At 53.0% G+C, this 13,318-nt stretch overlaps 8 protein-coding genes across 8 annotated transcripts; 4 read left to right on the top strand and 4 right to left on the bottom strand.

The window, feature by feature from the left end:
• Positions 1-753: 753 nt before the first annotated feature.
• VC83_07912 (uncharacterized protein) lies at positions 754-1,975 on the top strand (the record flags this gene model as incomplete). Its single annotated transcript, XM_024471476.1, has 3 exons — positions 754-967; positions 1,017-1,234; positions 1,343-1,975. 3 exons carry the CDS (start codon positions 754-756, stop codon positions 1,973-1,975), a joined length of 1,065 nt encoding a protein of 354 aa, XP_024321286.1.
• A 194-nt stretch (positions 1,976-2,169) lies between these two features.
• Positions 2,170-2,745, bottom strand: MRPL44_2 (YmL44; the record flags this gene model as incomplete). Its single annotated transcript, XM_024471477.1, has 3 exons — positions 2,170-2,303; positions 2,399-2,598; positions 2,741-2,745. 3 exons carry the CDS (start codon positions 2,743-2,745, stop codon positions 2,170-2,172), a joined length of 339 nt encoding a protein of 112 aa, XP_024321287.1.
• A 44-nt stretch (positions 2,746-2,789) lies between these two features.
• Positions 2,790-4,184, top strand: VC83_07914 (uncharacterized protein). The gene has a single exon (XM_024471478.1). It carries the CDS (start codon positions 2,891-2,893, stop codon positions 4,181-4,183), a length of 1,293 nt encoding a protein of 430 aa, XP_024321290.1. The 5' UTR covers positions 2,790-2,890; the 3' UTR covers position 4,184.
• On the bottom strand, positions 4,184-5,773 carry PPE1_2 (Protein with carboxyl methyl esterase activity). The gene is made up of 2 exons (XM_024471479.1): positions 5,404-5,773; positions 4,184-5,353 (listed from the first exon to the last, which is right to left on the bottom strand). The coding sequence occupies exons 1-2, from the start codon at positions 5,634-5,636 to the stop codon at positions 4,300-4,302; spliced, it is 1,287 nt and encodes a 428-aa protein (XP_024321291.1). The 5' UTR covers positions 5,637-5,773; the 3' UTR covers positions 4,184-4,299.
• Positions 5,774-5,957: 184 nt separating this feature from the next.
• VC83_07916 (uncharacterized protein) lies at positions 5,958-8,291 on the top strand. Its single transcript, XM_024471480.1, has 3 exons — positions 5,958-6,579; positions 6,635-6,694; positions 6,744-8,291. Exons 1-3 carry the CDS (start codon positions 6,403-6,405, stop codon positions 8,097-8,099), a joined length of 1,593 nt encoding a protein of 530 aa, XP_024321288.1. The 5' UTR covers positions 5,958-6,402; the 3' UTR covers positions 8,100-8,291.
• VC83_07917 (uncharacterized protein) lies at positions 8,291-9,785 on the bottom strand (the record flags this gene model as incomplete). Its single annotated transcript, XM_024471481.1, has 4 exons — positions 8,291-8,603; positions 8,660-9,460; positions 9,522-9,600; positions 9,664-9,785. The coding sequence occupies 4 exons, from the start codon at positions 9,783-9,785 to the stop codon at positions 8,436-8,438; spliced, it is 1,170 nt and encodes a 389-aa protein (XP_024321289.1). The 3' UTR covers positions 8,291-8,435.
• A 361-nt stretch (positions 9,786-10,146) lies between these two features.
• Positions 10,147-11,148, top strand: VC83_07918 (uncharacterized protein; the record flags this gene model as incomplete). Its single annotated transcript, XM_024471482.1, has 2 exons — positions 10,147-10,415; positions 10,479-11,148. The coding sequence occupies 2 exons, from the start codon at positions 10,147-10,149 to the stop codon at positions 11,146-11,148; spliced, it is 939 nt and encodes a 312-aa protein (XP_024321284.1).
• A 52-nt stretch (positions 11,149-11,200) lies between these two features.
• IPP1 (Inorganic pyrophosphatase) lies at positions 11,201-13,057 on the bottom strand. The gene is made up of 5 exons (XM_024471483.1): positions 12,470-13,057; positions 12,244-12,363; positions 11,845-12,188; positions 11,707-11,790; positions 11,201-11,644 (listed from the first exon to the last, which is right to left on the bottom strand). The coding sequence occupies exons 1-5, from the start codon at positions 12,989-12,991 to the stop codon at positions 11,503-11,505; spliced, it is 1,212 nt and encodes a 403-aa protein (XP_024321285.1). The 5' UTR covers positions 12,992-13,057; the 3' UTR covers positions 11,201-11,502.
• Positions 13,058-13,318: the final 261 nt, after the last annotated feature.

The raw sequence follows: 13,318 nt of genomic DNA on the forward strand, positions 1-13,318 counted from the left end.
GATTCCAATTCTAAATAGTAGTCTCATCTTGAGCTCTTGCATTCTGCTATGCAATTGGCTTAGTTGTGATAAAATAGAAGTCACGAAGCTCATGTTTAATGGGCTTAGTAAGCTAGCTTTGTGACGGCAAGGCGCTACGAATCCACGCTATGCCTATTAGCACGATTGAGAGTACTATAATAAGCAATAAATCAGCAGCTTGTGTGTGGAAGAGTGGACGGGATGCTTAGTTCTCTCAAGTCTATACTATGATCGTATGTATAAGAGCGGACGGGATGCTTAATTCTCTCAAGTCTATACTATGGTCGTATGTATAAGATATTCATATAATCTGATTTTAAGCATCTTTGTGCTGGTGCAATCTCTTACACTGCATAAATAAGAATTGGGGTTTCTCATGGCAGAATTAACAGCTTCGGCTTTCATAGTCAAAAGAATAACTGTTCTTCTCGACTTTAGTCCTCAATAGCATTCATTCTATTATGGAGATTCTACCACTACATTCCTCAAAATGCTCGTTGCAAATATGTTTTCGGAGCGAGATGCGGAGTACTGTCGTAAATTCCAAGACCTCTGTTGTAATTGGATAATGATCCTGATTGCGAGGCGGTGAAGCGAAGTTCATTATTCTGCCGCTGGCCAACAGAAAAAGTTTAACCTCGAGTCTACGCCAAAAACCAAAAAGCTCACTATAACTTTAACGCCACTTCTTCATCAATCGTGTTGCATGGCACCATAGCCGCCGCCAGCACAATGTCAGTCCAACCGACTGAATATTTACGCTTCACGTCACAAAAAGCACTCACCCACCGCCTCGTCCTCTCTACCCTCACTGGTCGCCCAGTTCACATCTCTCAAATCCGCTCCTCATCCGCCGTCTCTCCCGGTCTTGCCTCCCACGAAATCTCCTTCATCCGTCTCCTCGAAGCTATCACCAATGGCTCTTCGCTCCAGATCTCGTATACAGGTACGACACTTACCTACAACCCTGGCCTCAATCACTGGCTCAGTCGCAGGTCTCGGCGCACATGGAGATGTCATCGAGTATTCGCTCCCAGCAACCAACACGCGCGGAGTGAGCTACTTCCTCTTGCCGCTATGCATGCTCGCGCCATTCAGCAAGGCGCCAATCAATGTACGATTTACCGGCCCGGGTGTGATCACTAGCTCGACGGAGGCAGGCGATATCAGCGTCGACAGCGTGCGCACTGGCGATTCTCCCGCTATACGAACAGTTCGGCATTATGTCGGCGAAACTTGAACTGCGTGTGTTGCAGCGTTCTGCGCGGGGCCAGGAGGCCTTGGAGGCGGTGGTATCGTGGAGCTGCGCTTTGGGTCGCAGGTGCGTCTGCCGAAGACGTTACATCTGAACAGGAATCCTGGGAGGATAAAGCGCATTCGTGGTGTGTCGTATTGTACGGGTGTTTCGGCGAGCAATAATGCGAGGATGATACACGCGGCGAGGGGAGTGTTAAATCCACTGGTCAGCGATGTGCATATTGCGGCACAGTACGATCAGGCGCCGCTAGTGAGCAGCAATGATAAGGCGGATCCAAAGGGAAAGAAGCGAACGGGCATCGGTTTTGGTCTGAGTCTGGTTGCGGAGTCGAGTTCGGGAGGTGTTTTGTATAGTGCGGATGTGGCAGCGCCGCCACAGGGAGGTGTCACGCCTGAGGATATTGGGAAGCAGGCTGCATTGCAGCTGTTGGAAACTATTGCACAAGGTGGATGTGTTGCCAAGGCAGGCGCGGCAACGATACTGACGTTAATGTCAATGGGATCAGAGGATGTTGGGCGCTTACGGATTGGGCGGGATGTTATAGGGACGGAGGATATACTTGGTTTGGGGAGGGATCTCAGGAAGTTCGGAGCAAGTGCTTGGGGCTTAAGAGATGTGGATGAGGATGAGAGTGGTGATATTCTGGTCAGTGTCAAGGGCGTTGGGATTGGTAACGTGGGCAGGAAAATAGCTTGATACTATAACTGAATGAACAATTAACAATAATGTCAATAACTTCTCTGTATAGATGTGGTGTTCAATCAAGTCGAATGCGTTTCATGGGATGGAGTTATACATCGATATTCCAGTATCCTCTGTTTATACACATAGATCATACAGCCCGCCCTATGCATTTCCAAAACGCCATCTAGTTCTTGCAAGCCACGCAATCAGACCCTCTCCCATCTTAGTTGCCCCGTCAATTCCTCCTGTCTGGCCAATATCCTGGAATGCCTATCCAACTCCTCCATCACGCCCTTGATGCCAAGCTGCTCGGAATCGAGTTTCATCTCCTTTCCATCCTCTGCCATAATATTAGTACTCGTTTTATTGCATATGCGCCTTTGTTTTCCTATCCTGTGCGCATAGGAGTGGTTGACGCCTAAGGTGTGGACATACTGAATTTGACCTGGACAAAGCTCTTCTCCCTGGACGTCCTCGGCAGAATCTTCGTATTGATCTTCATGGTTGCGCGCGCATTTCCGGGCAAGAATGAGAGGAATAGTCTTGCAGTCTTCGCCCGTGGAGAGAACGGGTTGAACGCCGTCGAAATCTCCGTGAGGTATCTGGTGATCATCTTCGCTGAGTCGCGCGCGCGACTTGGGTAATCCGTCAGTAATAGCACAAGGACCAGCAGCCAGCCAATTGACATACCTAGAAAAGCGAAGTATCCGGAGTTGTTTAGCTTGGGAGTTTCTGTCGTGGTAGACAGGTGGCTCTTTGGAGGTCTTCGAAATTTACCCCATGGTCACGGGATATTCCGCTTCGCGATGTGTCAGTGTCGTCAGTCGGCACCTCTTGCCAGCTTTATCATAAATAGATTCATTATCCCCGCTTCAATTCCCTACAACTCTTTACAAGCAACCTATTTTCTTACCTACAGGCTGCAAAATGTCTCTCGAATCTTTACAAAAACGCCTTACCACCCTCCAAGAAACAACCTCCCACATCCAAACGCTGATAGCCCGGCTTGCCTCCTTCAAGTTCCCACCAGGCGCAATACCTCTTAACCAAGGGTCTCTAGACACTGTCGCGACCGAGCTGAGCAACGAGATCCACGACACCCTCAAAGAGCAAAACAATGATTTCAAGCTTCTAGAGCAAGAGATTAAAGACTCGCCCGGCGGCAGGAAAGGAAGCGATGCCGAGACCAACAAACTACGCCTACTTGAACGAGCCACAAGAACCCAACAAGAGCTGAAGCAGTCAGTCCACCTTATATCCCCAACCCAAAGAACCATTCTAACAATCCCCAGCGCCCAATCCGCCTTCCGCAAGGCCCAACTAGCTGCAAAACGCAACCTCGATCTCTCCCGTCGCGCCGAGCGCGAACTCCTCCTGCAATCCCTAGCCGCCCTCCCTTCGCCCTCCTGCAACCAACCTATTTCCCGCCGCCGCACACCTGCTGCCGAGCAGACACAAGATGAGAAGCTCGTCGGGTCCGCAGGGGACGTCACAGCCGCGCTGCGCCAGGTCCACGCCTCGATGACGAATGAGCTCTCCCGCAGCCAGTTCGCGCACGATACGCTGAAGGAGAGCGGCGCAGCGCTGGAGCAGCTGGGCGAGAGTTATACGAGTTTGGATAGCGTGTTGGCGAGCACGAAGGGGCTGCTGGGCATGCTGCTTAAGAGCCAGAAGAGCGATACGTGGTACCTCGAGACAGCGTTTTATGTGCTGTTGGCGACTATTTCGTGGTTGGTCTTCCGGCGGTTTATTTACGGACCGGCGTGGTGGCTGGTGTATTTGCCGCTGAAGATGTTTTGGAATGCGTGGATGGGGGTGTTTACTGTGCTTGGGTTGAGGGGCGCGAGCTCGACGGTGTCGGTGTCGAGTCAGAGTGTGGGCACGATGATTATGCCGGCGAGTGGGACGGTGGCGCAGGTTACGATGAGCGGGACGGATGCGCCGCAGGTTGTCAGAGGGGGTAGGGGGAACGCGAAACCTCCAAAGCCTCCACAAGAGGATGACGAAGGCAGGCCGCTTGTAGATATTGTGGGGGAGATGGCGGAGGACACGAGAGCACAGGGACAGGAGCAGCCGCAGGAGCCGGCGCAACCAGAGAGTAATGAAGGCCAGCAACAAGAGGAGCAGGTGCAACCAAACCCGAAGAAACGGATGTGGGATTCGGAGGTGGAGGCGAGGAAGGAAGCAGAAGCGGAGCAGAAGAGGAAGGATGAATTGTAGTCTCTTGGTAGTCTAGAATCAACAAAGCCTATATGCACCTAGAACCATGTACAAGCCCAATCCATGATTTTGTGTCGTTCCCGGTTTCGTAATGTCATAAGTCGTCCTATGTACATCTATACCTTTTTACCCTGCTGCAACATGTCTGACACCTTCGGCGGCAACACCATCGCGCTCCGGTCATTCCGCTTGTAGAAATCCACGATACTCTGTGCCGTCTTCTCTGGCTGGTCCTCGTGTAGAAAGTGGCCCGCATCTGGGAATATCTGCAGGGCGTATTTGCCCTGCATTTGCCCAATCATCATCTCCTTGTCTAGCCTTTCTGTTCCCGCTAGAATAAGTAGTTTGCCGCCCCTTGACGAGAGGAAGCGGTCAGAGAGGCCTACGAACCAGTCGTTCCAGAACGGTTCCGTGCTGGCAAGATCAGCACGCCAGTTGAATATTTGTCTAGCGGCTGTAGAGTTCGCGTCATCTTTTGGTTTGTTGTACAGAAGCGTGAGTAGCGGAGGTACGGAAACCCTGGCGCTTTCGACGTTTTTTAAACTGCCGGTTCTGACGTGCCACGCGATGCCTGCCTCCAGGCTTGGAAATGTCGCAGGGCGGCTTTTGAGGTAGCCGGCCATGCTGGCTAGTGATTCAATTGCCGTGCGCTCGACGATATCCAAAACGGCATAGCAGAGCAGGGAAGACCCAAGGGTGCCTCTTGCAGCCACTGATGTGACAACGCTGCCACCTAGGGAATGACCGATGAGAATTATGGGCGGCATGGTTGGCCAATTCATGACCTCTTTTGTTTTTTGTATGACAGTGATAAGATCGTCCGTCAATGTCTCTAGGCTAACGTCAAGTATTCCATCCATCGGATCCGTCTCAGAAAGCGTCTCAACAGTAGTTGAGCCATGGCCTCTAGCATCCAGGCTCAGAATTCCAGCATTTGGGAGGAGAGCCCGGATAGACTTTGCGAGCGTCGCAAACGTAAGTCCACTCGAGCCTGCGCCATGGTGGGTCACAAATAGAGGCCCAGGTTTGGTGGGAGAGGATAGTGGTGAGGTAAGGTAAACCTGGTGCGTTACTTTGAGGTTGAAGTCTATATGTGATAGCTTCAGGTCTCGCTCAAAGTATGAGGTCCAGGGTAGAGGGGCAAAGTGAGCTGGCGACCTAGTTGGTGATCTGTCTACGGTCAGCTGCTGTTTATTGCAGGATAAAGAATCAAATGTCACCCCATTGAACGTGCAAACAGCCTACTGCTACTCGTCGGTCTTATAGTGCCAGTGGAGGACGCCGAAGAAGCAGAGGACGCAGATGAAGAGTCATCATCTGACCGCTCTGTTGAAAGCTCGGGGAACGCATCTCGTTCTTCCTCCTGCTCGTCTAGATCGACGAGTGGCTCTGGGAGAACGGGTGGGAGCCCTACTAATTTCGCCTTTGCGAAGGCCCGTTGTAGTTCGCTCATACTGATGGCGGGATCATGGAGGTGAGTCCTATCTAATTAGACATTTGCGCCGCTCAATATAATCTACTTTTGTTACTTTGAGCATTCGGAAATATAATTTTATAACAATATAAGATGCATCGTAGAGTGATTCCACCCAAAGCACACATTGGGAGTTGCTTTTGGCGGGGCACGTGAGCTAAGCAATGGTTTATCGGGCTTATCGATAACACTACTATATCGATAACGCGTTCGTCTTGCACATGGAAATTCAATATGACGTAATTCAAGAAATGGATCGGAATTCAGAATTGCTACATGGGATTTAATAAAAGCCACCAAAACCTTATCATGCATGGTAAGGTGCCGTGCCGTGGCCATATACTGAGATACTATAATTTTGCTTTAATTGCACAGCTATTTTATTAAAAACTGTCCCTTTCTGCCTATTTGGGAGACCCCAATAGTCCCCAAACTGACTTGATGAACGCTGAGAGATGGTGACGTCAGAAGTTATACAGATTCGCAATAGCTTCCCAAAAGGCCAAAGGCTAGGCTTTAAATCAAAATCTTGATTTGTTTCGAATATAATGCTTCTCTATTGAATCTTTGAAACCGTCATTCTTCAACTTTTATATTCGCTGCTGTTTGTAATACCTCATGACATAAAGCGAAACTAATATCACATCAACAAGTTTCGTTGTAGTATTATATTAACTCCCTTTGGAGGCCTATCTATCCGAAGCGACTCAATTCCAAGAAGCCATAGCCTTCAATTGGATTTAAGATGAGTTCTATTTGGAATACAAGGTCTGGTGGTGAGCGCACCGAGCCGCCTCGCGGCGGAAACGATGAAGACAATGAAGGCGCACCTCGCATTGTCGAGCGCGAGCCTGATGAGCATACACGTCTATTACCGCAGCCTTCGACTCGGGGTGGATATTTGAGTCCAGATGACCCTGCTGTAAGTTCTGAGATGCTCAATGCTTCAGTATAACATTACTAACACTATCCCCCAGGTCTCGCCATACAATCTCTGGAGCGTGCGGTTCATGCGCTACTTCTCCATCCTGCTCTTGGTACGGCCCTCGACCCAGATATTATCACATATACTAACATATATTGCAGTTCATCACCTTCTTCTGGTGGGTTCTGCTCCTCGTCAGCATCTTCGTCAGTCCGCCGGGCATGCACTCTCGCGGTTCCGGCTTCTTCGACTTCTCATTTACAAGTCTATCGCTGGCAAACCTGATCATCGTCCTCCTATTCTTCTCGACTCCGTCGAAGGCGGCTCAGATTACCGTTCTTGTCACATCCGTTCTCCTTCTCTTCGACATGATCATGATCCTTGCCGTGCCTCGCCTCCGTGTTGAGGAAGGCTGGGTTGGCATTGCTAGTGTTGTATGGGCCCTCCTTATCGGCATCTGGGTCGTCATAACAGACCGTGTCGTGGCATACGGCAAGGAAGAAGAAGAAGAACGTCTCACAGGGCGCGCTGAGACCCGCCGCACCATCCGCGAGTGGGTAGAGATCCTGGCATCCGAAATCGTTCTCATAGCCGTCGGCCTTGCTGTTCTTCTCCTTTCCGCAACTCTCATCCTCCGCAGCCGCGACTCTTCTCTGGCACCACAGGGAGAGCGCTACTACGTCGACGGTGACAAATACCAAATCCATCTCTACTGCAAAGGCAACGAGACCGACAAGTCAGACAACAAGGTCCCAACCGTGCTCTTCGAAGCCGGAGAACGCCCATTCGGACTATCCTTGCAAACTTTCGCTGACAACGCCATTGCCAACGGCACGATATCCCGCTACTGCTACGCCGACCGCCCCGGTTTCGGCTGGTCCGATAACGCGCCCTCACCATTCTCCGCCGGTATGGCCGCTGACGTTCTATCCGAAGCTCTTGCACGCGCAGGCGAGGAGGGACCATGGGTTCTAGCCAGCGCAGGCGTGGGAAGCGTGTACTCGCGCATCTTCTCCGCCCGCCACGGCAAAGACGTCATGGGCCTCCTACTCATCGACCCCCTGCACGAAGACCTCCTCCACCGCCTCGCCTCGCCCCACCGCGGCTTCTTCCTCTGGCTGCGCGGCATCCTCTCCCCCCTTGGTATTGACCGTCTCTCCGGCGCGATCTTCCGTGGCCGTAGCCGCGAGGACAGGGTGTACGGGTGGTCCGCGTACCAGGGCGGGAAGTCCATCAAGGCGAAGCTGCAGGAGTCGCTGGTGGCGGATAGCTTGACGAGGAATGAGGTTACGATTTCGAGGGTGGTTCAGGAGGAAGATACGCCGGTGGCGATTGTGAGTTCGGGGATTGAGTCGAAGAGGGATAGCGTGTGGGAGGAGAAGCAGAGGGATTTGACTCATTTGACGAGGGAGTTGGTGGGGTGGGATATTGTGAATAAGGCGCCGCATGAGGTGTGGGAGACGCTTGAGGGGAGGGAGAAGATTGAGAAGAGGTTGGGTGAGCTGGTGAGGGTGTAAAGGAAGCTGAAAATTGGTTAGGAAAGGTGTGGTTGGTGGTGTGTTGGAGGCTGTTTGGTTTGGCAACATTTTTCATTTATTTCCCGCAATCTGTACAACTACAACCCTAGGATATGGAAGTTTTTGGTTATATTTTGATAATAAGGGATGTTATTTACACCTACAGACTGAATTTCATATGTTCTCAAAGCTCATAGATCTTGTTCATAAGTGTTGATCATTTCCGTACGCCTGTTCTGTTTTTACCCCGCAACTCCAGAGCTATGCAATTCCCCCCTTGTTCAGGCCTTGATCATAAATTACCAGCTTTGCCCAACCGAAAGCGAGCGTAACAAATTATGCCTTACTTGTCAGCACCCCGGCTATACGCAATGCCATGTCGAGGATGGATAAATGCTCGTCTGCGCCGTCCGCGAGGCGCTTGTCGATCTCGGAGAAGATCATAACTATTTTGTTCTTGTGGATGTCGGCGATAGATTCGTTGTAGATGATCGTCTGGTAGAGCTTTATCTGCCGTCAGTATATTCTCTCCTAAATGCACAGCCAGGGGGGATGCATACCTGTGTAACAACTTGCGAGGCACTCCAGCCATCGGCCACCATCTCCGTAACCACCTTCGAGATATTCTCGTAGGTCAGCCCACTCGACGACGGCTGCATAGCCTTCACCAGACTGTCAATAGTCCGATCCGGAATCACACCCGCAATATCCTCAATCGATTTAACCGTAACAACCTTCTGCACCCCATCAACATCCATCGCATCCTCCTCCACCTCCTCCCCCCCATCCGCCCCCGCCGCCCCCACCAACCTCGCCGCACTCTGCAAAAACGTAATCGCCTTCCTCAAATCCCCCTCCGAGTGCTTAATCAGCGCCTCTACCACCCCCTCCTCCATCGGCACCTTCTCCTTCTCCGCAATCTCCCTCAGCCTCGTCCCCGCCTGCCCCTCTCCCATCCGCTTAAAGCGGAACTTACTGCACCGACTCGCCAGGGGATCAATAATCCGCGTAACATAGTTACACACCAGGCAGAAACGCGTGATCTTGCTGTACGTCTCCATCGTCCGGCGCAGCGCGCTCTGCGCGTCTTGCGTCATGCTGTCGGCCTCGTCGAGGATGATGATTTTGTAGGGGGGGCAGAGATACTGCTCTTGGTAGTTGCCGCCGGGGGGTCGGGAGAGCTGCATGCGTGCGAAGTCTTTGACTTTCTTGCGCACGATGCTGATGCCGCGCTCGTCGGAGGCGTTGAGCTCGAGGACGCGGGAATGGAAGAGGGCGGGGCCGTAGAGGGAGCGGGAGAGGGCGAGGATGGTGGAGGTTTTGCCGGTGCCGGGGGGTCCGTAGTAGAGCATGTGGGGGAGCTGGTGGGGGTTAGTAGGTGTATTGAGAGAGGGGGACAATGTGGAGGTGGGAGGGACTGACGTTGGAGGATTGGAGGGTGCGTTGGAGGACGGTGATGGTGTGGTCTTGAGCTGTCACATCGGCGAGACTCTTTGGGCGGCTGAAGGGAAGTAATGTCAGCTTTGAACTTGAATAAAGCATCATATTAATAGCAAAATCTTACTATTTCTCAACCCATGGCTGCAGCCGTGTATTGTCCTTCCCATTGGGAGCGCCCTTCTTGTCACCCAAGGCCTCTGCCTCCGCCTCCTTCTTGCGCGCCTTGAGATCGAAAAACCCTGCCATTTCAGCCCTATTCCTTCAATATTCCGTCGAAGTTTTCCAATGTTGAATCGTGAGTTACCAGGTATACTTGCGCGTCTACATCAAATTCGCAGTCGTCAAGTTGGGGAGACGCGACGTGGAGAATTAGCGCGCCCGAGCACTTAACGCACCCTTGACCGCCACACCCTTGTGCGCGAGGCAGCAGCTCTGGGCAATAATCTGTGGTAGTCTAACCTAACGGTAACCACCTGGACCTCAACCTTCCAACAGCTGCCACGAGGCAGGATTACTGGTAACAACTCACCACGAACAGCCATGTGATATCTATGACCTCTGCCGAAAATACTACAACAAAGATATCACCCAATGACTTGCGCGAGCAATGAACGATGAATCCGCATCCGCTCCCGACGCGGGTCCGGCAGACCCTCAACTACCTCCCAGCAACGACGCCGCCGCAGCAACTCCAGCAACAACTCCAGCAGCTACACCACCTCCAGCTGTAGCAGGAATCGATGATAACAGCCCCGCCGCCCGGCGACGGCGCCGAATCTTCATCCAGACGAAGAAGAAAGCCGAGTTCATCCACGACATCCTCGTCAATCTAGACGTGTTAATCTACGCCGAGCTCTGCTTCATGTATTACAACGAGTACGTCCACCCCCACTTCCTCCCTCCCTCAATCAATCAAGCACACGCTAACCCACTCCCCAGCTGCTCCCTCTTCCGCTTCCTCCTCCGCTCAATAACCCAACTCGTCTTCCTCTCCCCCGCCGCCAAGCCCCCCCCCATCCCCGGCCCACGCCCCTACATCCCCGCCCTCCTCTCCACAAACACCCTCTGCGCCTTCCTGCACCTCGTCACCGCGCGCCCGTCCGGGTCGGAGCTCACGCGGGGGTATCTACATGGGGGGATAATAGTCGATTTCATCGGGCAGCGCGCGCCGTCTACAAAAGCTGTGTTGGTGGGGTTGGATATCCTGATACTGCTACTGCAGCTTGTGATGCTGTCTGTGCATGTTGAAGAAGCGGTGCTGAAAGCTGCGCTGGCGAATCGCGATGGGATGACTGCTTATATAGCTGCAGGCGGCACCGGGGTCGATGGTGCGGAGCGGGGTGCTGGGGATTTGGAGATGGGTACAGGCACGCAGGGCGGGGAGATGGGGGTGGAGATGGAGATGCAGGATTTATCAGCCCCCGAGGGAGCAGGCGCGGAGGAACGCGATGTGTTACTTGCGGAGAGGATGAGGAGGGCGGAGGAGGGAGGGGATGCGGGGGTTGTGGATGCGTTTTATACGGGGAATGTGGTGGTGGGGACGTTTGATGTGGTGGGGACTGTGAGGGCGCTGTGGGAGGGGGGGAGGGGGGTGGGAGGGCGCTGGTGATGGCGGGGCAGACGGCGGGATATGAGTGGGCAAGGGCGAGGGGGGGGGTTACGAGACGGTTGGGGACTATGGCGTAGAAAGGTGTATGATAGGGTGCATAGGTTTGTTTTGGGAGTTTGGTGTGGCAGTCACGACGTGGAATCGATCGATGGCTTTGCCCTTATTGCATGCTGGGTGTACCGTGTGCTGTTACTGAATTGAAAATCACGCACTCTTGACGAATCTAAGAAACAATCACAAGACTCAACATCATCGTTTTAGATTCAGCTAAATCTACGACACCAGCTGCAGGTGTGACCACAAAGAAATCTATTGCTTCGGTCTACCACCATACCATCCCCAACCAGGGCGCGCCTAGTTAGCAGCACCAGAGATGAAGAACCACTTGTCGATGCTTGGGTCAATTGGTGCCGGGGCGAGCTCCTGGTTCTGCGGGATGGGCGGCAGCTGCTCGGGAGAGATGCGGCTGGGGGAGTTCTTGACGGCGACGTTGGTGCTGCGGGGTGTTTGTTAGCTACTGCGTCTAGCATTGTGGGAGGGGAATGGGGTGGTACTTACAGAGAGACCTCGCCGGGCTGGGTCTTGCCGGTGATGAGCTTCTCCCACGCCTCGGCGCACTCACGGACGACATCCATGGCATACCTGTATTGTTAGCGAGCGATCTTCTCACATCAAGGAATTTGAGGGGGTGCGCACTTCTTGTTCTTGCACTCGCCGGTGAAAGCGAACTGGTTCTCAGGCTTTCCATCTGGGATCTTGTAGATGCGGAACCACTCATTCGTAGCCCTCAGTAGGCCAGGGAGGTGGCGCTCCACATCCTCGACGTCGTTGAGCTTGGGTGCCAGCGGGTCATTGACATCGATGACGATGACCTTCCAGTCAGTCTCCTCCTCGTCGAGGAGCGCCATGACGCCGAGGACCTTGACCTGCTTGACCTGGCCGGGGTAGCCGACGAGCTCGCCGATCTCGCACACGTCGAGAGGGTCGTTGTCGCCCTTGGCCTTGGTCTCGGGGTGGATGACGTTGGGGTCTTCCCAGGTCTGGTGGGGGTGTGAGTGTGTGTGTCTCTCGTCGTACGAGGGAGAGGGATCATACCTGGGGGAAGGCGCCGTAGTTCCAGAGGTAGCCCTTGTGGGGGAAGCAGTTGCGGACGAAGCGGAGCTTGCCCTTCTTGATATCCTGCTTGATGGGGTTGAGGAGCTCCTCCTTGGAGATCTAGAGGGTTGTTATCAGCATGGTTTTGGATGCGAAGGCGGTGTGGTGCGGGGTAGTCGAAATCAGGTGTATAAATCGCAGAAAGCGTAAGGGATATTACACATACCTCAAGCTTGCCATTGGTCCATCTTGGGATCTCAACGACCATGTTCAGGATGGTCTGCTGCTCGTTGGCGTAGAGGGGGATATCGTGGAAGGGTGAGACGGGCACGCCATCCTTCTCGATGTAAACGCGGTGCTCGAGGGTGTTGGCAGCACCAATCTTGCGAACGGTATATTGAGGAGCCATTTTTGTAGAATCGTGTCCAGCAGGCAGGCTGGAGGGAGATGGAGAATTTAAAGAATACGAACCCGAGAAGTGACGGGCGATCTGTGCTGTCCGTGACTGTGACGGTTTAACTGTGGTGTTGTGAGACGATTGTGTTGTGGTGCGGGAGAAAGTCGAGGAGGGGCGGGCAGTGGTGATGGGGCTTAGGCTCGCCAGTCTTACTCCAGCTACAGCGGGAGACTGCAGCTGTACGGCAATCACAGGGAGAATGGAGTGGAAGGGTGTCCGCGACCAGGGTAGCGAATATAGTCTTGGGCTGCTTTTGGGGAGCGTAGGGCGAATGGCTCGTAGTGATGACATATGTCTAAACAAGCGAAACAAGCGTAACAAGCGTAACAAGCGTAACAAGCGTTACAAGCGTTACAAACAATAACTTTAGAAAATATCGGATATATAGGAGCAAGAATTAGGGGATCTGGGTCGAAGCCGAAGGGGGAAGGGGAAATATTAGCTCTGGGTCCGTGTCCAAGCGGCACCCGAGGCACTGCAAAATATGCCTCCTATGCCGAACTTCGGTGCCAAGAATTTCCGCCAGAGGACCAAAACAACGTTGGAGGTGCTAAGAATGCACGCGCGGTGGCGGAATCCTTGGCACTTTACGACCAGAGTTGAGCCCTAGCTACGGAG

This window comes from Pseudogymnoascus destructans, assembly GCF_001641265.1.
Source record: "Pseudogymnoascus destructans isolate 20631-21 unplaced genomic scaffold scaffold_21, whole genome shotgun sequence".
NCBI lineage: Eukaryota > Fungi > Ascomycota > Leotiomycetes > Thelebolales > Thelebolaceae > Pseudogymnoascus > Pseudogymnoascus destructans.